Genomic DNA, 23,771 nt, shown 5'->3' with positions numbered 1-23,771 from the left:
ACAAAAACGAATTTCTATAATATGACATATTTAAGAACAGCAATTCATCTGCATATTGTATTGTCTGTAGAGAATGCGTTGCAAAGTCTGCCTTATTTAATAATTCTTCAGCATATGTCGTTCAGAGTAGGGAACATAACGTCTTCTAACATATGATGAAAACGTTATCTGGGCAGTTTCTAAAACTTGTATAAATTGTGTTTACTCCGACATAGTGAATGCGGCCCCATGCAAATTGTAATCATCATAGTTAGATGGACTAATTTCTGCTTAAAGTCAACTTTTTGGACCATATAAGTCATTATGCAACACTTTTCAAAACACATGTTTTAGACAAGGTAATGGTAAATGGTGTTGTTCCAATGGTTTGAATCAATCACATTCTATAACTGGGATGAATTTGCTAAATAGGTTACTCTATGAGACTTTTATTTGCGAACTAAAAGTACAGTTTTATACACATTAACCTCTGCAGTCAAATGCGATATACCTTCTTGATATTTGAAATAAGTCCATGTATGTACTACATGATAAATCAAAACGATATCTGGAGTACATATGGCTGATAATGAATTGCAACACAAGCATATTGTCCAAACTATAATTTACCATGTCTACAATATGCTCAGTTCAAGACATTGCAACAGTTTTGATGTTGATACTGACATTGCAAATTTCCATCTTCACCGTGTTTCGTTCACCAATGATGCAAACATACTACCATCCTTCCTGAGAAGATTCTGTGGTGTATCATATTCCACAACTCTGCCTTCACTAAGTACTAATACAGTGTCAGAATCTAAAATGGTGGACATACGATGCTGAAAAAGACATAAAAATATCAAGATATTACTAGTGACTGATGGTAGAAACGTGAATGTAAAACGCCAGTATGCTATTTTTCACATGGTACTTACTGCTATTGTTAGAACCGTTTTATCTGAAAACGCCGTAGCAATAACGGTCTGTAATGTGGCATCCTATTGTGAATAAAAAGAAAGACGTCACAAAAACAGATAACGTCTTTACATCGCATATACGAATATAACAAAGCTTTGTGTTATTTTTTATGAATGTTCGGTCAAACGCTAGTAACACAAACATGAGACATTAGTATAAAATGCTGACCTATTCCTTCCAGTCTCTACAGAAAACGTGCTATCATATGTGGTCACAACTTACTGTTTGTAAATCAACAGATGCAGTGGCTTCGTCCATGATAAGGATACGGCTTTTTCGCAGGAAGGCCCTAGCTAGGCAAATTAACTGCCTCTGTCCAGTGCTTATATTGTCGCCTCCTTCTGTAACAATCGTATCTGAAACCAGAATGACACTGCGTATAAATGATTGAACTTATGGTGTTAACATAAATCACATCATTCTGTGGACATCATTTAATCAGGGATTATTTCCTACCTAACTGTTCACCCATATCAAGCACGTAGTCTTTCAATTGTGCAATTTCGAGAGCATTCCACAAATCCTGGTCGACATACTTTTGTTCAGGATCTAAATTGAACCTGCAATATACATAAAATTAGCTTATGTTAACACAAACAACTAGGTATTTAAATTGGCTCTCGTATGCCCAGACACACTATTGTTTTTCCTCATATGTATTGCGAAAGTTCAGGGATACACGAGGACACTGCCCGGAAAGGGGTTGCAAGGCATGGCAGAATGCTAGGTTATTGCTATACTAAAGATTTACATTTACATACAATACCTTTCATATTATTAGTGTTCTGTAATTAATATGCAGAACACATGCGCAGCTGAATGCTTATAAACAAATTTGTTCGATCATAAATCATTTACCAAACTACTTTGGTACTATAAATAGCTGCATAAAAATCTTCCGTTCAATAAAAAACATACAATATATCAACCAATACTACTCCATATAAATAGATAACTATGTTCTAATAAAATACATCGATTGATTAATTTGACTAGTCATTCTGGCAGTGGTAACAGCAATGTGATTAGGACAAGGGACACAACACAACTCGATACACTTAATAAGTTCAACTGTCAGTTCTTCTTGTTCTTTATAAATGGGAACGTTTACAGCGACGCGAATATGAGCGGGACTGTATCAGTAAATCATTTTTGTAGATAAAGAATGAGATCAATTGATTATATGTCAAATCAATTGCGGTTATTTAAATATTTAATAACACAGTACGAAGTCATTAGATTCATCAGGATTTGTTTTAGTGTTTTTTAGATTAAATTGCGAGATCATCTATTAGCTGTAATTATGACCACATTCGTGGGATTAACACAATAAACGAAGCAAAACATCATATTGTAGGTATGATGTACTTTCAGCGAAAGACACTTTAGGATATTTGGCATTAGATTTATTGGTTAAATTGTGTCTTACCGTAAAGTGCCACAGAAAAGAACTGGATCTTGTGGAATAATAGAATTCTACGGCGAAGTGTCAATACAGGAATAGTTGATATATCGATACCATCGATAACGATACGACCTGTTTGGGGTATAAAGCACTATTACCAATTAGATCGGGTTGAAATTTTATTTACATTGATTAATTACAAATATATTACAAATAAGTTTACCTTCAATAATATTGATCATCCTTAATAATGTAAGAGTAAGGGACGACTTTCCACTGCCAGTTCGACCACATATACCAATCTTAAGGATACGAAAGAAACGCAACACTATATGAACAGCAGTTAAAAGTAAACACGTAACCAGGTTACTATGTGGTTTGTTACAAGATGTAATAATGTGTTATCAACTCATTTTGAAACATTAGATACACGTTTTTTGACCTGAACAGAAATTCGATTTAAGGTCGTTCTATTAAATATTGTCGATGAAAACCTACCTTTTCGCCAGCTCTGATTTTGACGCTTACATTATTTAATACTGGATCCAAAGTACTTGCATACCGTGCTGTTATATTTTGTATGTTGATGGATCCTTTGTTTGGCCAATTATCTGAAGGATAGACAGAACCTGGACAAAAATATGGAACACATGTAAAATGATCAGTCGGTCGCATGATATGGATGTTTAGAAAGAAAAAAAAAATCATGATTGCGCAGTAAAATGAGTACAAAAATATTATTTGGAAATAACACGTTTATATGCCCTACCTTCGATTTCTTCGGGAATTATGTTCGCATACTCTAAAACGCGCTCAACACCATTAAAGTAAATCAACAAATCGATTAAAAAAAAAACATAGCATTTAACATCGTTGGCCCCTGCAAATACATAACAATAAGTGATTTTGATAAAGCATATGTTATTTTGTTTATTATCGTCCAATTAAACAACTAGTAATATGAAACAACTTTCTGCTATATTCTGACTGAACAACAAATATTCAACAATATTCTGAGATTCAGCACAACATACCGTAGATCATAAAATAGTTGTATGCATCAGAGACATATACGCAAGTACACGCCAATGTTAAGTTTGCCCAACACATGCTAGCTTGCAGCGTGTTGCGATGACTACTGGACAATTCTATATCAGATGAGTAGTGTTACACAAAATGCTACGCAACAGTGATGGGGGTAATATTCAAACATATAACCATACACTGAGAATCAGCAAAGAAGACAAAGTGAACACATCCAATATGTCTTGGTCCATTGTATTAAAGCAAATATCCAAATAACAGAAACAACAACAAAAACAAACAAACAGATACATAAATTGATCAAATAAGGAACATATGCATATGGAAACAGTCAGTTCACAATATTGGCAGTGAGTTTGTGAATGCTTGTAGGCATACTATAGTTAGCAAGCTACTTGACTATATCAAAACCGTCTATCAGAAAAAGCTACTCGTATGTAAGGGGCTTCAAAGATTCAAGGAGTGTCACCATCTTATGTTTGATCTTGTACTCCTATCAGACTATGAAAAGGATCCAAAAATTTCGTCTAAGCGTAATTAAAGAGATAAAGGGGGATGATAGAGTCAGTTTGTTGAGTTTTTCAGGGGTTCTGTCTATTACCAACAAATCATGGTGCATAAAAGAAATCTTCGCAAGTCAAGGAACGTTTGTTTCAGGTTACACCTAAAACTAACCCTTGAACCATTACAGTGTGTATTTAACAGGCGCCCTTAACGACAAGGAGGGGAGATGCGACAAAAATAAACAGCCAATCAGCTATCTTGTATCTAAATACAGTAGATCGTTGTTTTTTTTTAATGGCGACCCAAGCAGAACAGATCACGCATTATTTCAAGATAAAAAGCCTCACCGATCACCAAAAAAACATGCAATTGAGGCATTACTAGCTGAAGAAAGATGAGTTTGTTGCAAAGAGGACAGGAAGTTGCAAATTACGAAAATTGTGCAATAGTTCAACTCTTGAATGATCAGTGGAGTAAAGTTCCTGAGTTTCATTACTTTGTTAAAACATGGTCGACATAAATATTTGTCACTTTGCTGATGAAGTATGCAACGAACAGCCTACATCGTTGGAATAAAACCCTGTGGAAAACTGTGTGAAAAATTGCAGCACGGTTTTTTTGTAGGGAGGGGGGGGGGGTAGGCAAGCAATCTAAACACGCACGGGCTAGAAGAATTTTGAAGTAACCATTGCCACACGTCGCCATTTCCGACATGTTGTTCTTTAGCTTACCGCGCAACAGGCGCATCCAATTAAACATGGCCATTTGTTTAACATAAAATAGGCGTATACCCAGGTTGGCCCGGCACGGGCTGGTGGAATCAGAAATGAGTCGGCACCAACAAACCGTGCGATTCGGACGTCGCAAAAAATAACCTTGGTGTTGTACCAACACACTAAATACACTCTGGATGACTTGATGTGTGACACAAGTGATTCAATTTGATTCTGCTGAGAACTGCATAACTGGATTTCTTAGCCTGGAATCCAGCCATTCAGAGTGTCCTTACCACTACACTCAAGAACAGCCTGGCGAATCTCTGTATAAATTCGTAGACGGCACATTATTGTGTGTCATCACTGATTGGCTGTCTCCATGACTTACGTTCCTTACGATGAGAACTCGCATACTTAAGCCATCCACAGCCATCAATACCGATTCACAAGTATTTTATTCGTTGAATTTCAAAGTCTAGTGAATTTCTTGGAAGGCAACAACATTGATTAGTAATTACTCTCCCACTCCTCTTCGCTATATGATTCTGATAAGAAAATCAATGCATGCTTGACATGTAAGCATACCAGTAATTGAAAACAGGAAAGGAAGATGTATAGTTGGACCATGTACACTTGTTTTGTGCCTACTACTGAATTGTGTTTGAAATACACAATATCACAATGAAGTCTATAATGTTTATTTTATTTTATAATGTGTTGGTTTACTCACTATCATTCCAGTGGTGACGGCCAGGCCTACGAAACTAGGCTCGATATTCCCGTTGATACATGCTAACATAGCACCAATTCCAAAAATTAAAAATAAGAATGCGCCAATAGTACCCTATGAGGGAAAAAATAAGATAATTTTGTTTTGAAAATCAGATAAGCAATCTGAATAGAAATAAAACTTTACAGCATAATAATAATTTAGCATAGCGCAGGGTCATTTGGTGTAGGGAAATAACACATCAACAAATTTGGATGCATTCAAGTGTATGGTTCCAGTGCAAGTCGTTTATTATACTATCCAAACACCATTCTTACTTACTATTCTGAAACTGATCCACTTCACTGAAGCGCCCACATAAAAAATGCACAAATTATTGTTATCAATTGTGTTTAACATATGTTTCGTGAATTTCTCCTCTGCCCTGTAAAATAATTTGATTATAGTAATGTAAACCAGCAAGTATTATTCCAGAATCAGCTTAAGTCACAATTTTAAAATCAATATGCCGGACAATGGACCAAACGGGAGCAGATGGAGCTGAATTCATTAACAAAGTGGGTGAAGACTGTCGTAAAAGTCAGCTTTGTTGTCTAACTCACAGACATAAAGCATGCATCAATAGATGAATACACGTCTGATCTTAACGATAGATAGACGAAGCTTTTAGTATTATAGTGTTTGTTTGTCAATCATATTATGGGCTTACTGGGGACAATAATTCTAATTATAAACACATAAAATTAAAACAAGTGAAATTATTGAAAATCATTAATGAATTATACTAACTTCTTATCAAGGAAGAAATTTTCAATCAAAGTGTTGTGTAAACTAGTAATTAAAACGGGTTTAGGTTTTCCACATTATACTATATACCCCATTATAAATTACTGCAAGGCATTAGGAACTTTGTCTATTTTCTACAAATACAAGTAGTTGAATATGACTCCACGTCCTTTGCTAAAAAACAAAAGCTGGTGCGAAACACTTCCGCTCAAAAGTTGACATTATTCGTTTACTAAAATATTTTAGTTGAGAGGATATATTTTTCAACAATGTCAAACCCTTTGATCTTTCAACACTGTATTTCACATGGGATATTAATTACACGGTATTTTTCTATTTAAATGGGAAAGGACGTTGTCAGTAAATCGTTAACATATGAATAGAGAGTGGCCAAAAAGTTTACATATGGGAGACTATAACACCTTTACCTTGTACATTTCTAAGGTTATATTTTAGTATATAACGGGAAAATATATTAAAAAATACTTCATTCATGTATTATACAAATATACCGCATACCATTACCTAAATGCCCTTATTGTAGTCAAACCTGTGCACGTTTCACCAAAATAAGAAAGTACTGGCGATGAAGTAATATGCTCCAATCGTTTAATATCTCTGAAATGAAAACAAAAACAAAAAACAATGGTAAACAAGTTCGGGTTTCTAAAGCTATACTCTTCGTTCTCAGTGTATATTGCGTTAGACTCAACATACGTCAGCATATATCATTAAGTCTTTTCAAACACATAACAACAAATATAGTGTTCAATCTTTATCTTTAAGCCAAAACATAATATAACGACTATTGTGAGCAAAACTTTAATTTATTCATATCATTATATACAATGTTTATGTTCTCACCGTGGTAATCGGACACCATGTATCACAAAAACTATTCCTATCCCAGTAATAAGTAGTAAAAGAACAATGAAATAAGGTGATATAATTGCATTCACTGCATAAATCCCAATAAGTGTTACAACAAAACCTGACTTGACAACTAGACACTCCCAAATTGACTAGAAAAAAAAACAAATTCACAATTAAATATGTCCTGCAAAGAATACTGACACCAACATAGTAAACACTGGTTGAAGCGTTTGTGGAATTTATTTGAGATACTAGTGTATTTAAACTGTAGCAGTACACAATGCGAAGATAAAAGCATCACACATAAATATTATAACAACCTCCACGCAGTAACAATCGTGTATCTCTACAATACTTACTTCATCTACCGAACGCATGTCAGCAGAGAATCTGTTCAGAAGTCGGCCAAGGGGAGTTGTTTCAAAAAATCTTATTGGTGAATACATAACATTATATAACAATGTATTGAATAATCTCTTTGCCGCTGATATGCCGAATATTATTATACAGGCATTCGTTAATGCGTACATCATGACGTAAGTACATATGAAGATAGCATATCGTGGCAGATAATATGCAATCACCATCTCTTGTTCAACCTTTAAACAAATTAATACATTATTGATATAATAGTTTATGTAAAGTGTTTTTGCGTTAATGTTAATAAATAAATAATGTTAATCGTTCATATCTTTCGTGATTCGAAACCTGCCATCGTAATTTCTGCGGGCTTCAATGCGGCATATTCTATTATGTGGCACATACTTTACGGCAGATATGCACGACCTAAAACATCTTTGTTATTAATTGTACAAGATCAAGTGATTAATTGTTACCCAATATACCATAAATAAAATGACATGGTTCGAATATGTTTTTGAAATCTACACAAATTTATCAGATATGCATTAAGTAAGTCGGAATTCAGCCCTCTGGGTTACTTAAATATCACATATCAACGCATCGAATTGGTCGTTTCTCTGAAGTCGATATGATACGATATAAACAATATAATAAAATGTTTCAATAAACCTGTAAAAATGAGTTACAGACAGGAAATAAGCAAAGCTTTTAGTAAGCCAACTATATCGAATAGTAAAAATAATTCTCAAAAGGACTAATTGATTATAAATACCATGTCTGATATGTTTTTAATGAAAGTAGGATTACACACCGTGGTCTTATTGAGTTTGTCGTTACCAGCCTGTGACCAGTTAGATATCCATATATTAAGAATAACAAAAGCAGCAATTTGCAGGAGTAACACAAACATAAGGACGCCCAGACGTGTCAATTTCAGAGCCTTGGCGTACAAATAAAGCATAGTCCATCCGGCACCAACTATTGGGTTTTCTACCTCAACAAGGGATCCTTGATAACAACAAGAAATAATCTGTATTATTGATGTAATGATTACATAATTATATATGATTCATCTTCTCTCCAAAAACTGTGGTATGTGTATTACGATTGCATATGTAAGATTGAGATTGCTTGACAGATTGATCGTAATTGGTACATGTAATAACCGTCTCCCATAGCCCATCCGTCGTTTTTGTCGTTGTTGTGAAGACTCTGAACTATGTAATGCCTAACAATTTAGCTTCAATTTTATACTTACATTCACTTATTTAAAAGCGTGTTCAGCGAAAATGACCTCGCTACATTACAACATTATATGTCTTACGTTACGTAATATTTGTAAGCATGGGAACTACACTTACCTTTTTCGGTTGTATTATATACCTCTGTACGAGGGCTAGGATTTTGGTTACGCTGGTTTTTGATAACATAGTCATGCTCATTTTCATTTTCTGATTCAGAAAAAGTTGAAATCAGTTCTTGCCACTGTCGGTAGAGCTCTCTGTTATGAATTCGTATTTCCTGTAAATTGCCCTTCTGTATTATCTGACCGTTGTCCATGACCAAAACCTGAAATGGTATCAGTATTACCACGTTAATTAATAATTAATTAATTATTTAATTAATTTACTTATATCAGGTTAGCGAGTGAGCACATATGGTTCACTTCTTTTGCTGTCCTGGTTACAACTCCACACTCACCGTATCAGATTTCGGGGAGTTGTTATACCTGATATTAGCCGATCGAAAATTCAAAGTATAGTTTTGAGAATTCGGGCGAAGTACTGTGGGTTACACGAGTCCATGTTTTGGTATGCAAGTTGATTATCTAACATCATGTATTCCTATATAAAACCGACGGCGATCTGTTGTTTTGTTGAGGAACATATTTAAAACCTTAACAACATTTAAAATAGGTAGTCTAGATTGTTATGCTGATCAATAAAATATACAAGTTTTATTATGATCGGATGATACATGTTTCTTTCGTTAGTGTATCCATAAAACATTTTAAAAATACTACTCAATAAAAAAACGACACAATTGCTCATCTAAATGATTACATGGTTGGATTTTTGCAGCATTTGCAGCTATAAAACAAATGAGGATTTACATTTCCCCGCTGGCAGTAACCATATTGAAATTTCAATTTGTTACGTGTAACTGTGAACCCTAAATATTGAAAATACGTTAAACATACTCTTGGTCAATTTTATGTGTGACTACTTACTTGATCAGCATGTTCTAGATACTGAATCTTGTGAGTTACAAGTATAACTGTACGCTGTTGCTCACGAAGGTAGCCTAATATTGCATTCTCCATTACATGAGCACTCACGTGAACATCTAATGCTGATAAAGGGTCGTCCTGAAATGGTAGATCATATCATTTAATTGGTATACATTGTTAATTTCACCAAGATGTTCAAACTCACTATATAAAGTAAACCTTGAAACAACCAGCGAAGTAATCTCTATTCGCAATTTTTCAGCGACCACGGTAATTGTGAATCATCCTAGAAAATACTGGACGCACACTATGTTATTTTATGCAGTGTTTTGTACAGTAACTTTCTTTCAAGCAACATACACATTCATTAGCATAATGATATGTGGAATAGTTCAATTGAAGAGTTTCTAATCTGTCTCATTATACCAATTCACATCACTATCACATTATATCATATTTCTTGATCAGTGTGCAGCTATGTGAATCCAGTTTGTAATTTGTGAAGTAGTGGCTGTTGAATCAAACCTATGATATATACATGCTGAGACCAGGAAATTCATTTTTAAAGTGATGGTTATAACGGTTTACAGTTTATCTTTAAAAAGGAGCTAATTCAAAATAAACAACAACTTACCAATATAATTAAATCACTTTTGCTATACAAAGCTCTCGCCAAACAAATTCTGTGTTTCTGACCTCCACTTATGTTGATGCCTCTTTCGCCAAGTTCTGCCATATCACCTCCAGGCAAAGTATGCAAATCCTGATTCAGTGCACATGCCCCAAGAACAGCATAGTACCTGGAAGTTTTAGCGATTTGTATTACATCATTTTGTGTAAGCTTTTTTCCATTTAAATAAATTACTTCACACATTTCATGCTGTAGAGCTTGACAGTGAAATTATTTTATCAACAGTCTGTTGAACAGGCGGAAGTGTTAATACGATTGGAGCCTATGCGAAATCTCTTATATACTTCGTACATTTCAAGAATTCGAAACACTGATATAAACTTGTCTTACTTTTCTTGAACAAACGTCTCCCCAAATAATATATTATCTCGTAGTGACGCATTCTGCAACCAAGCCTTCTGGGCAACATATGCTATTCGATTATCTTTTCTGAACAAATAACACATACAAATAAAATGTATAACTTAAACAGCACATTTAATCACTTTACCCTTAACCAGAAATATGCTATATACCAATATGATTGAAATGAGAAGCAATTTTCTTACACGTTACGTTGACTCTTGTTTGTGCCCAGATACAGAATACGAGACTTCTGTTAAAATCAAAGTGTATGTTCAAGAAAATGACTTCTCAAAAATCACATGTTAATACGAAGTTTGCAAAGAGCATCCAGTCTTCCGAAATCACTTCACTTTATTACTAGTAGGTCTCATGCTGTCATCGTTATTTCGATACGATGACAAACTTTTTATTCCTCATCATTTTGCGATTTCATTTGTTAGATTCAATCATTGAACGCAGCATTTACAGTTCATTCAAGGTTAAAAGTTGCGTTGAGACTGACAAAGTGACTGAGTAGCAAAAGTGGCGCCGGTAATTCTTTTCGGTGCACACTTAATAATAATAATAAAAAGCATGATCATTTGAACACTGTTTTCAAAAGACTGGTTGGAGGTAATACATTTAGAGTGAAAGTATTATATAAATATATTTTTAGGTTGTTGTCATGGCAACAGTGGACCAGAGTTCGTTTTAAAATTTTACCACCCAACTAGAGTGAAGGTGTGACCTGCCTGCCAAGTTCGAGCGAAATCAGCCCAGCTAAAAAAATCACAGAATAATTATCCGTGACTCAAAATCACATACACAAAATCACTTATTTTAAGGGCAATCCTAGCGGACGCATCGCCAATCGTGTTATGCTGCGTGCATGTCATGTGTCATATATGCAGAAAGAATTAGAATAATTGCATTTGCATACACTCAAGGCTAGTTAAATGGTTATTGTTATTACTACTATTTAGTTATTACAAGTGAATAAGTTATAGGATTGTTATGTGATTACTTTGCAATTGCTAGCAATTACTATATTGTGTATATAAATTGAATGAAATAAAAATGATCATAATGAATCTATGGTATAGAAATATAATGATAAAGCCACGGGTGTGCCATGAAGCTGGTTGCAATATTGGAAAACAGGGAAGTTTACCAAGATTGAAGCAGGTGGTCAAGCACATCTGCATATTAAAATATTGACATATATTTAAATTTATGAGCATAATGATTACAAATGTTGTCCACTATTTAACACGCACATACCCATTAAACGTAACACTTCCTGATATTGTATCCATTTCTCCCAGAATTGCAGCCATTAGAGATGATTTACCAGTACCAATTTTGCCAACTACAATTGTCAATGTTCCTAGATTAGAATACACACAAAATAACACTCAGGACATTTTTGTTCATAATTCACTCAATGCAGATAAACAATATATTATAGTAGCCATGTGACATTGTGCACTCAAGTATCAAATGAATCCTTTGGGTACTCCAGAATGTACAATAGACAGTTTACGTGAAGTGCTAGAACAGTAAGACACTTGTACCGGGCACCAATACATAACACACATGTCTGTTAAAAGGCAACACAATTGAGCAATATCGAATGCGTTTCTCTATATCATTTGCAATGCTTGATAATATACTAGAAATCTGCATGGATGTAAAGACGAAATATTTTACAAGTATTTTATTTAACAAAGCTACGTTTCATTAATGCATACTATTGTGTACACATCTCTATATTATGCATGCCTCGAGGTCGAATCAGGCCTGTCAGACTGATTCGGCCATGGGCGTTTGTTGAGCCATTCAGTTGTATGTTGTGTATAATTTGCCCCCTTGTAATTTTTTCATTCACGGGTAATAACTAAATGTTAAATAGTAGAAATAACATCAAATCGATATTTCGTTAGCCTAAGAACAATACTTTGAACTTTTTATACACTTTTGTTTTATTTAAAGTTTAAAGTAAACATTCATGAGAGTTATTATTTATATATATATAACAATATATTATATATTACCTTTTTCAATTTTAACATTAATATTATTCAAAACAGCTTCATGAGTACTTCTTTCCCAAGAGAAATATCCATTAACTATCTAAACACAAACATTTACAAATATGGGTTATTTGTATCTTCAGTTTCAAGAGAAGGACTTATTTTATCAAAAACATATATTAATAATTTTTTTTACGTTAATTGGATTCTGAAAAATAACTATTGATAAAAATAACTATATATATATATAAAGAATACCACGAACTTCAACTGCGACGTCACTGGTTTCTATCTGTTCAGCAGTACCGGTGAATAATAGTGAATTAATTTGATGTGTTGCCCGATAATTGTGTTGTGACACGCTTCGCACTAATGGAGTGGTGAGCTTTGTATCAAATGCATTCATTTCATATTCCTATTAAAACAAACGATCATTTAACATATTGAACAAAAGAGCAATTATGCAACCATCTGATATTTGGAAAATAGTGCGTATATTTTACTAGTCATACACAAGTCGGCACCTGAAGTGAAATTCGTACCTCAGTTATGTCATGAACGGTACTGCTATACATACTGTCGTCCACTATATAGGTTTGATCAGCGTATCTACCCATTTCCTCCGCCGACATGAAATCTTCAAGCCTCTTGCAAGCAGCCAACATTTGAACTATGTTTTTTCCAAACGTTAGCATTAACCCGAATGGTTCAATTAGTAAATTGATCAATGCAAGAGCTGTGAAAACTATGTCTGGTGTTAGTGGCACTGCGTTGAGTCGAGAGTACACACCGAACATCTGTAAAAAAAAACACACACTATAAATGACTAATAATCCTTGAAAACCCGTATTTGAATTTGCACGCAAAATCGTATGATTTATGTATGATATACTATCTCGGATTTGTAATACACCTATGTATGTGAGTTTAAATATAAATACTCTTTGGACCCACAAACATGTTAGTGTTGCGTAGATGTTTTGTATGGAGTATAATGTATAACTAGTTGAAAGACGCAGACTACTTGTAAAGTATTACACAATGCGTCGATTGATATTGCACTTTGCTTTGACATTTTTATCACAGAATGTGTTGACTGGTTTAAACTACTTTATTATCAAATTATTACAAAATACTGTAGTACCCTAGGCCCGGAAGTAGTGAAGAAAGTGTAATTTACTAACCCGATACAGTGATTATAACATAACATAACGATAAACTTATTTTCTCAGGAACAAAGCTAGCTAGTTTCAGCGCAACAGCCGTAAACAGAGTTCCGCCATATATTTATTAATAAACTACATACGATATTTTTACATTGAAAATTTGCCATACATTTTGTGCGAAAACATACTTACTGATAGTGCAATAACGTATGGCAGTGCCTGCATACAAATCCCTTCAAGGAAATAAACAAAATATAGATTACATGCTGTTCCAATTAATTAAATGTCAAGGACAAACTCACATTAATGTGCTAGTATAGGTGGATATTGCACAATACATAGATAGGTTTTAGACATGTAGAAATTCTTCCATATGAAATCATACTTATTCAACATGCTACATATTTTGTAATTTTATTCAACTGCTTTCAGTCATATTTCAGTCACAATTAAATGCAAACATTTCAAGAATATAACAAATCATGTTTTGTTTTTATTATTCACGTGAAATTATGAAACTTATTATTACATTTCGCTATGAATATATTTGTAATGAAATCCTTGAATTAACTTGTCAAAATCAGTTGTTTTCGCAATGTCCAAAACAGAAGGTTTTTGTCGCAGTATTTATTGTGATTAACGAGTACAAATAATGTTTACCCGAGAGAAGGAAGTACCCTCCAACTTTCGATTTAAGCGCCATTTCCTCACTTCGCGTACTCTTAATACCAGAAGCGAACAGTTCTTCCCATCCACACAGTTTCAGCAACTTAATGCCCTGTAATAACTCGTTCGTTTTTTTTCACACGGATATCAGAATAATGCTAATGAAAAGAAATTGTGCATCTATATAATGTGTTTTTTACATATTATTGGCAGTGTGTATTTGCTAGAGATAGACGAACCATGCTACTCTCAAAATACCAGCTGTCCAATATTACATCCACGCATTAAATACATACGTTTCTAAAATATCCATGATTATTTATGAAATATTTTTGAAGGAAACATTTTGTTGTGAATTGCCATGGTATGCACAGAGATAGTAATATCACAACAAATTGTGTACTTGTTGTAACATGTAATTCATGCAAGAGTTTTTCTGATTACCATCACTTACCATGTTCAAATGTTGTAATTTGTGCTGAATTCCGCCTGTTTTCAATGCAATTGTTGATGCCAAAATACCAAAACAAACACCGACAATTCCTGCTAAACCCATGGAATAAAATAGCCAAATACACACGACGACGATCTTAGTAAATAAAATGTGGAAATAGAAATAATAATACATGGTGTATATGAGACATAAAACAATTGCGAGGCTCTTTTCTCCCAGTCGCATTAGTCTTCAATATCCGTCGCTAATCGGTGAGAATATTCTAAGGACGGATACATTTAGTGTGAGTAGCCAGTTTTGGTCACTACACATAACAGTAGTTGTATCCAATCGCTCGTTCTTCCTGGTATTTCCGAAACAGAAATTTTGTTGAGTTTACACTTTTTGTGTATTTTCTTTACAGTGCAATACGGAAGATTTGAACCAGACTGTCTTTCGTTAAACGTTGATCAACAAACATATTCCACTTAATATTACAGTGGAAATAATGTTATGTTTAATTATGTAATTATGAATATAAATATGTTAAACTCGACATGGACGAATGAAAATACTAAAACATACACAAATTGTACATGAGTCATACATACTTGTATCATATAAGATATCGTGAACCCAAGGTATGTAAGAAACTGCTTTATCACAACTACGTCAACAGACATGTGATTAATAGTTTTCCCTGCATTTGTGTCGACTGTTGACATTGATGATAATCGTAGGATTTTACCATAAACCAGATTCTGTTTGAAGAAATTATTTTGTTCAATCAGGCAAAATTCTAAATTTTGGCAAAAATAATTTCTCTGCATATACATATGTATCAATTTACAGTACACTGAGTTGAATTTTACTTATTTATCAACAATGGCTCATTTGTTTCACAAAACAAAGCAGAATAAGTCAAACACATACATTAACCAGTCATATAAATATATGCGTAATAGGCTTGCCTGAAATCCTGTTTTCAATTGTATACCAGCATCAACAGACGCACCAAACGAGTACACCCATAGTATATTTCTCACGACGAGTCCCATCCAAACCAAGAGGATAAGAATAAAACCATTCGAGAAAAAATCAGCAACAGTAACAAAAGGGGAACTCTATATAAAAAATTGAGACGGTTTATTATTTTGATTATTGTAAATTTTATCATTGCCTTAATAATAAAATGGTTCACAGACTGTCTGCGATTTACTTATGCAATGTTTTGTGGTATTATTTGACATTATATGGTATATGGTTATGTAGGTAGTAAAGAAAAACGCACCGGTCAATCATTGTCTGATAACATTATTTGGGTGTTCATCTTTTTCCGCGCCCTATTATCACGTAATTATGGACACTTCATTTCAAATATAATGTCAAAAAGCCATGTAGACCGTAGTAGCTTATGACTACTATTGTCGAGATACGAACCTTCGCAATGTCGCCTGGTGTAACTAGTTAATGGGTTAGATGCAATGAATACTAGAATGTACTTACATATGACTTGATATCATTATTGTAGTACTGTGTAGCATATGTAACTATACCCTTAATACTGGCTGGACCGACGAGCGTTAGTGCAATTTGCATTATTCGTGCCAGAGTAATTACTATTATTTGTACATAGTGAGCACGCCAACATACATTCCAAAGAGAAGGGACAAGCTTACCACATCTCCTCTGTAAACAACAATTATATTATTTTTAAGAAAGCTGAACAGGGGATTAAAATGAGTCATTATTGTAAAATGAGTTTACCTTGTCACTGATAATAACAAAATGTAATGATCAGATCGAAATACATTATACATGAATAAGCGCGGGATAAGGATTAGAAATACCATCATTTGTTTTTTCATATTTATGTTCGTGTCATGTGAGCCATTTCGGACAATGATACGCCATTATGAAATATTAGCATATCTAGGATTTGTATAAACAAATAATAATTATTTGTGTCGGATATCAAAATACATTCCATAAAACAACAATTATTTTATGGTGTTCTGCACTGAGATATTCAGATGTTCCAATCTTCCACAAATTTTGGCTTATGAATTTCCGAGAGCATATATCACACATGAGAAGTTAATGACGCGATATAAACCCCTCTCTATATTTACCAAAGAAAGACCTAGTTGCCTTATTTGCAAAACATGTGAACGTGGAATAGACCCACAGCACGTGCTTGACGAACAATTGCCCAAATGCCATTGTCACAGCTAAAAAATGGCGAGTGCCACACGTGCAACAGAATGAAATGAGCATATCATCCGTGTTTTACGAGTGCTTTATATCTTCCTGTCGCGTTTTTAACCGCATTATATTTTGTCGAAGTTGTCATGTGTATGCCAGTCTAGTTGTATTATTATTTATTTGAATTGATGTATTAACACACATGCAGTGCAAACATATAAATAGCAACCAAAGTTATATAAATATCCATACCTGTTCACAAAGGTATGCTTTGTTAAACTTTTGTATTGTATGTTTTCCCTCAAACTCCCCAGGCAAGCATCCCAGGTCGTCTACTTCGATTGTTCGTCTGTGCGACAATGACACTAACCAGTTTACCCACCATTGAGTTGTGTTTGAAAGACAGTTTGCATATGACTGCATGAAAAATAAATTGGTTTTCACGATGTCTTTTGAGATTTCCTTGTCTTCTGATAATGGACTAAATATCTGTATAAACATAATGTAACAGTGAGTTGGCATAGTAGAGAGTAGTTGATGATTCAGAAAGACCAATACATCATTGATAGTTGATTTACCAGATAATTATATTTTGTTTTGACGGGTATGCATTTTGAAATCGTTTGGTCACATGTTTGTCTCTCGTGACCCATTTCGGACAATAATACGCCATAATGAAATATTTAAAAAATCTGGGATTAGTATAAACAAATATCAAAACTACATTCCATACATCAACTTGCAATTGTTTCATGAATTGTGTTGTTCTGCACAAAGATAATAATAACTATATTAACTGTTATACAGATGTTCCAGTCATGAACCTTCCAGAGCATTATAACGACCAACCTTACAAAGAACAAATATAAACTATTCACAATTATTTTTGGATGACACTGTGCATACTCAAATTGCGATCTGCTCGTAAATCAACTTTGAATTGATATTAAATGAAAATAACAGTAGTCTTTACTATGCGGCCATTACGATAAAGCACCGAAACGTATATTAGTTACATGGTCTGATTCTGCGGACTGTCAAGTCAAAATCACAACATGAACAATGTTTATTTTCTGACTCAATGATACACCGTGCATTTCATTGCAATGCATGCTGTGGGCTTTGAAAATACCAATACCAAATATGTTTACATATGGCGACACTAATTAATAGCTCCTAAATAACAGTGACATACAAAATGGTATACCAAAACTAAATTGACTAGGTGTCAATTCAAAGCATTGGAATTGATTTATGGCATGTTTACAAAAACTTTAATTTGAAACGCAGTGACATTTGGGTGCACATTTGGGCATATTTTCAAAGTGAAATCATAAAATCAATAATTCGAAAGTGTTCAGTTCAATTACAGGATATTACACGCAAGATTACCAAAAAGTGTTAATTTGTGGATTCAGAGTAAGATGAAATAAATAAACAAACAAACAAACAAATAAATAAATAAATAAATAAATAAATAAATAAATAAATAAATAAATAAATAAATAAATAAATAAATAAATAAATAAATAAATATCGGACTTCATGTAACTGGAAATCAAAACTACATCCTACATTGTTTATGTACGGCAAGGGTACGATTTATTCACATTTATTATCACGAATTATTTTTTTCTTGTATTAGTCACGTTTTTAAAGCTCGTTCCTGGCATCATGAATACATTTTAGAGCGTTACGCAAAAGAACAATAATCCAATTAACGAATATGCCGAATTTTCACAAGTAACCTAGTATAAACTAATATCAAGAAACATCGAAGAGTTTTTAACTGTTATGTTTACAGAGGGCGCAAGATATTTATATACATCTGACTCCCGCAACCGGAAGGCAATTACCGTGAGACTTTGCAACGTTCCCAGACACTTTCCTAGACATTCCAATGACCGTTGTAGACGTAATAAAGTTACATACACACCTACGTGACAGTTAATCAAAACACCGGACGCGTAATGCTTTTAATGTTTGGCCACGAGGGGTGGTTGGAATATTCTATTGTTTTGTAGATACAATAATCATTGCTGTGTAACACTTGGGAGAAATATAATACGAACATAAAACTGGGAATAAATATTAATAAGAACTGATAATTCTAAATTCTTTTGATTTGTAGTTTGTTGAGATGTTGTCAATGGATTTATATTAATAACATTAGCGTTGTCACGTTGATTGTCCCGTTCAGTTTCTCGCATAATGGCTGGTCTCATTGACAGTTTGCCAGAACACTCATCGCCCAGTCAATCTTTCCCTTGAACCTTCTACTTAATAGTTTCACCTTCACATCGTCACTATATACCAGTTTCAAATATCCTTCAGATCTCAGACAAAAATCGATAAACTCAACGATTTCTTGTGTAACATTCAGTCGACGAAGGCCGCCACGATGCGACAGAAATGCCGCACAATCCCTTGAATCGTTGCCCTCGCTAGTCCAACTTTCTCCGCCGTCGATCATTCGCAAGGGGCAAATAATATCCATCTTAGTGTCTTCGTCTAAACGCTTTGACATAATAGCAATAATTGTTCAAAATCAGAAACTGCATTCAAAACTAAACTGTTCTCATGAGGGTAATTTCATTATATGTTAGGGGCGTTTTTAAATATTTGTATGAACTAGGTTTATTATTTTCGCAAACGAGCATATGTATGCATGAAATAATACAGTTTCCGATATCAACAATGAGAAAACATGATTGTTTGATGAATGTTTGACTGGACGCTTACACGTTGTAATAGTTGAACGCATCTGAAACCCTGGACCGTTGTTTTGATTAACTGTCACGTAGGCGTGTATGTAACTTCATTGCGTCTACAACCTCCACTAGAGTGTCTAGGAAAGTGTCTCGGGATGTTGCAAAGTCCCTCGGTAATTACCTACCTGGTGCGGGAGTTAGGTGTATGTAAATATCTTGCGCCCTCTGCAAGTAGAACTCCGACCTTGCATTATGTAATTACGGGCTGTTTGTAGAAAATAAATTCTTAAAAATCACGTCATTAATATGCAAGCAATATTGGTAAAAAATCAATCTACCGTTCCATTAAAGTGTTTGCACTGCTGGTGGTTGTAACTGGTCCAGGAGAAATCATAAATGCATAGGTTATACCGAATATGAACACTCGGCTTCTATCTATGAGATGGTCTGTGGTATCACATAACAGTCAGCTGGCGTACACGTGATAATAAAATAAATACAATTACCGATATTTATTATATGGGGGCCGCCATCTTGAATACGGCTTGAAACAGTAAGCCCACCAACCAAACACAATTTGGCCGAATTCGTCGTTGGTGTTTGGAAAGATCACTTACATACGAACACCTAGCTAATTACTCGAAGAACATTTTTGCGGCGTTTTGAAACTGAAATAGTTATCAGAGACGGCCTTACAGTTTCATGACGATGACAAAATCCCGTCTTGCGTGTTTATATGATAATATTATGTCTCTAATTTATATTTCACAATGATTAATAAAGTACTGTTTGAGGTATAACAGACACGACTAATACATGGGTTTGTTAAGGATTGATGGCATTACTAGAATTAAATCAACATTGACCTAAATAGAATAAAGTTGATCTGACGTCACACACAGAAGGTTTATTTTGGTTCACTGATAGCGTATTGGTTGTTGCATCAGACTTATGATCGGTAGAACCACGTTCAAATCATACTGGGGATTGTGATTGGTGAGTGTGCTGCAGACTCAATGGGAAGGCCAATTCCCTGGGCGGGATACATTTTCTAACGGATGCAAATTTGGTCCGCTAATGCTTGTGCCGGGGTCGCGTATCAAATTTTCATTTCACAGAAAGATGGCCAAACTGCTTTTTTCATGTAGTCCCAGAGATGAATATGGTTTCTGTGGTTAAAATACAGTATATGTCAGCACTTGCACTTGAAATTTGTACATAAAAAATCAAGAAAGACAACAATGACGTTCAATGTCCAGAACTGCTGCCTGGAATAATAACACAAAAATATATCTTTAAAAAAAACTAAAAAAACTTCGATTCAGTGTTCTAGTTTTATAATGATTCTGTGCTGGGAAATTAAAATTGGCATTAATGCATTGATGTGGCTTTAACAAATCAACGTTGATTCAAAGTTTCAAACACTATCCAATGTAGATCCAACATCACGTTCCAACTAAAGCTGGGTGCTGTACGAGCAAACTGCACCTTTAAGAGTCTACAGACGATGCATGTAGTATTTTTTTTATGTGCGATTAATTGTTTTTTACCTCACTTAACATATTCCATGATATACCATTAGCTCTTATACCAATTGGAAAAGAAAAAAATCCAAATTACAAGTGAATATTGCGCCCTGACCCCAATAAAACCAGGTTCTGGTCTAAGCGTACACGGTCCATGGTGTGGCATTTACAGTCGCTTTTGCAAATACAGGGACATCATTATTTTATGGAAATAATCATACCTGAATGCTTACCTTTTCACGAAGTACGTTAATTTCAATTACCGCACAGCAAGAATATAAAATAATAACAACAATACCAGTATCTAATCTCATGATACTGCCATCAAAACCAATCGACTGTGTCACTCTAAATATTGATAATACTTCTCCAATAATAGCCATGATCCAGTAAAGTAACAGCAACCCAATAAGATGAGGTCGATCCCAGTACTCCATATGATGGTAATACACCAAACTAATTATTACACTGGTCAGTGACAACATTTGTGGAACATACAAGTATGGATTGGTGGTGCCATGTCTTGATGAATCAGTAAGGATTCCTTCAGCTATACTAAAGAATAGTACGACTGAGAGTACTCCCGATATTGTCCATTTGAACGTGTGTCCAGGATAACGTATCAGGAACTTGTTGTCATGGAAACGTAATGTGGTGAAGTACTTCAGAGCAATCGTAATAGCAGAAGCTATTACTATGAATGAAATATGGATTATTATTTGTACACGTTGAACGTAAACCAGATTGCCACAACATAATGAACTGGAATTCATAGGATCTGAAAAACAAAATCATAAAAAACACATTGTATGAGTATATCTAGTAAATATTGATAATATATACAAATAATTAATAATTGAACTAGACACCTGTAATGTTACCATTGCTATGAGGGCTGGTGATTGTGGTAGACTTGAATATCACATTTTACGTAAAATAATCACGTAATTATTGTAAAATAAACTAATATTTGATGTCAACAGTAATGGTATTGCAATAGACCTACGCTTGATCAGCGAAAAAAAGTTTATGAATGCAGATATTACATTGTTTATTACTCAGTCATAATAAATGACATAAAATCAATTCATTGGTTTCTTACTAAATCGAAGTCAAATTCAACTTAGTGGTAAATAAATGATCTGGATGCTTAAAAATATCCGCCATGTTTTTTTCCCAAGCAAATTTGACCTGGAACTGTGTCCTTTGTACCGATAGGTCATGCTTGCTATCAATCGAAATTCCCCGTGGAGCACTAGAAAGTATCCGGGAACAGGAAGTCTCAAAATCAACTGTGCTCCAAATTTGGTCAATTGCGAACTAGGAAACCATGCAGAAGTGGCAGCAGCAAAAATGTAGACGTTAAAGTGTAAGTAAAAACTCGTACCCGCGATTGCCGTCAGAAGGGCACATTGGATTGTGGGAAAATCCATGTTTACCAACACAAATGTCGTACATGCGCAGCGCGACGATCACCGCTCTTTAATAATCCCGTGAATAATAAACCCCTACTGTCATTACATGCTAGCCTTGTTCATTAAAGTGCCTGTGAAATGGCTGCTATTTTCACGCCTAAAATTATCCATTAATACATAAATATTATTAATTTTTATGTTTCTAAGCATAAATATTTTTTTTTTAAAGTGAAAGAATGTGTTTTAACTCAGTCTACGGAAACTTTATTTTTGTTTATTTTAAAACGAGGCTCCTCATTAGCTTCTCATTTGCATACAGAAATTCCCCTTGTGACGTCAGAAGGGGAAGTCGCTGGGCAGCTTGCATTGCCGATACGTGTAAATAAGGCAAATTTCTTGTGCTGTTTTCTTGTCTTTGACTAAATTGCCACTTATTTACTTGTTCGTCGAGGAGGAATGGACCATAATGAACACATAGTATCAAGTTTATTGCATGGGGTTGAGTCAGATGCGAAATATGTCCGGTCTGGTGTAGCTAGTCACCGTCTCCGTCACCGGAGCACGTTTGTACACTGTCGCTGGACTCCGGCATTGGACAAAATCAAATTTTACGGCCGAATCGTCTTGTTATTTAGCAAGTTACTAGACACTATTGATTTATAAAATAGAGAAATAATTTTTAAAGAACGACAAAACACAGTTAATAAATAAATGACTGCCGCGTTGTAATGGGTGAACGCGTCGGGTCATGAGGGGGACAAGTGCGTGAATGGCGGCGTTTAATTGGATAACAAAAATAATTGAGAGCGACTCGCATACAGACAAATTCAGAGTGGATTTAGCGTGATTTTCATGATTATGACATCATATTAAAAAAGTACATTGACAGCTCAAGCCCGGATTCTTATTCCGTAAATTATTGCGCCGATCAAGCTGCAAGTAAAGGCAACAAAGGTGTGAATTCGACATTCAACACAAATAAGGGCTGCG

The 23,771-nt window shown here is 34.5% G+C and overlaps 1 protein-coding gene and 1 pseudogene across 2 annotated transcripts; both read right to left on the bottom strand.

Annotated features, from left to right (window-relative positions):
- Window positions 1-399: 399 nt before the first annotated feature.
- LOC102806030 (ATP-binding cassette sub-family C member 9-like) lies at window positions 400-15,650 on the bottom strand (annotated as a pseudogene). Its single transcript, XR_014930823.1, has 26 exons — window positions 15,536-15,650; window positions 14,946-15,080; window positions 14,486-14,649; window positions 14,018-14,058; window positions 13,202-13,456; window positions 12,925-13,074; window positions 12,681-12,759; window positions 11,908-12,013; window positions 10,633-10,731; window positions 10,246-10,411; window positions 9,612-9,749; window positions 8,743-8,950; window positions 8,193-8,389; window positions 7,378-7,617; window positions 7,010-7,167; window positions 6,671-6,763; window positions 5,681-5,783; window positions 5,360-5,473; window positions 3,135-3,309; window positions 2,864-2,994; window positions 2,589-2,667; window positions 2,390-2,497; window positions 1,417-1,520; window positions 1,183-1,316; window positions 918-980; window positions 400-821 (listed from the first exon to the last, which is right to left on the bottom strand). The product of XR_014930823.1 is annotated as an ATP-binding cassette sub-family C member 9-like (transcript).
- On the bottom strand, window positions 15,250-22,799 carry LOC146748238 (ATP-binding cassette sub-family C member 9-like). The gene is made up of 7 exons (XM_085504956.1): window positions 22,754-22,799; window positions 21,600-22,144; window positions 17,382-17,618; window positions 16,431-16,613; window positions 15,896-16,048; window positions 15,536-15,685; window positions 15,250-15,288 (listed from the first exon to the last, which is right to left on the bottom strand). The coding sequence occupies exons 1-7, from the start codon at window positions 22,797-22,799 to the stop codon at window positions 15,250-15,252; spliced, it is 1,353 nt and encodes a 450-aa protein (XP_085361082.1).
- Window positions 22,800-23,771: the final 972 nt, after the last annotated feature.

Source organism: Saccoglossus kowalevskii, chromosome 2, assembly GCF_978046115.1.
Source record: "Saccoglossus kowalevskii chromosome 2, keSacKowa6.1, whole genome shotgun sequence".
NCBI classification, from domain to species: domain Eukaryota; kingdom Metazoa; phylum Hemichordata; class Enteropneusta; family Harrimaniidae; genus Saccoglossus; species Saccoglossus kowalevskii.
This window is presented reverse-complemented; position numbering and strand designations above follow the sequence as displayed.

Bases quoted from the DNA above. Each gene is read 5' to 3' on its own strand.
- LOC146748238 (XM_085504956.1), bottom strand. From the start codon at position 22,799: ATGGATTTTCCCACAATCCAATGTGCCCTTCTGACGGCAATCGCGG. The intron at 22,145-22,753 runs GTACGAGTTTTT...TTTGTTTTTCAG, and splicing joins CCTTCTGACGGCAATCGCGG to ATCCTATGAATTCCAGTTCA. The intron at 16,049-16,430 runs GTAAGTACATTC...TTTTTTATATAG, and splicing joins ATAATGATATCAAGTCATAT to AGTTCCCCTTTTGTTACTGT.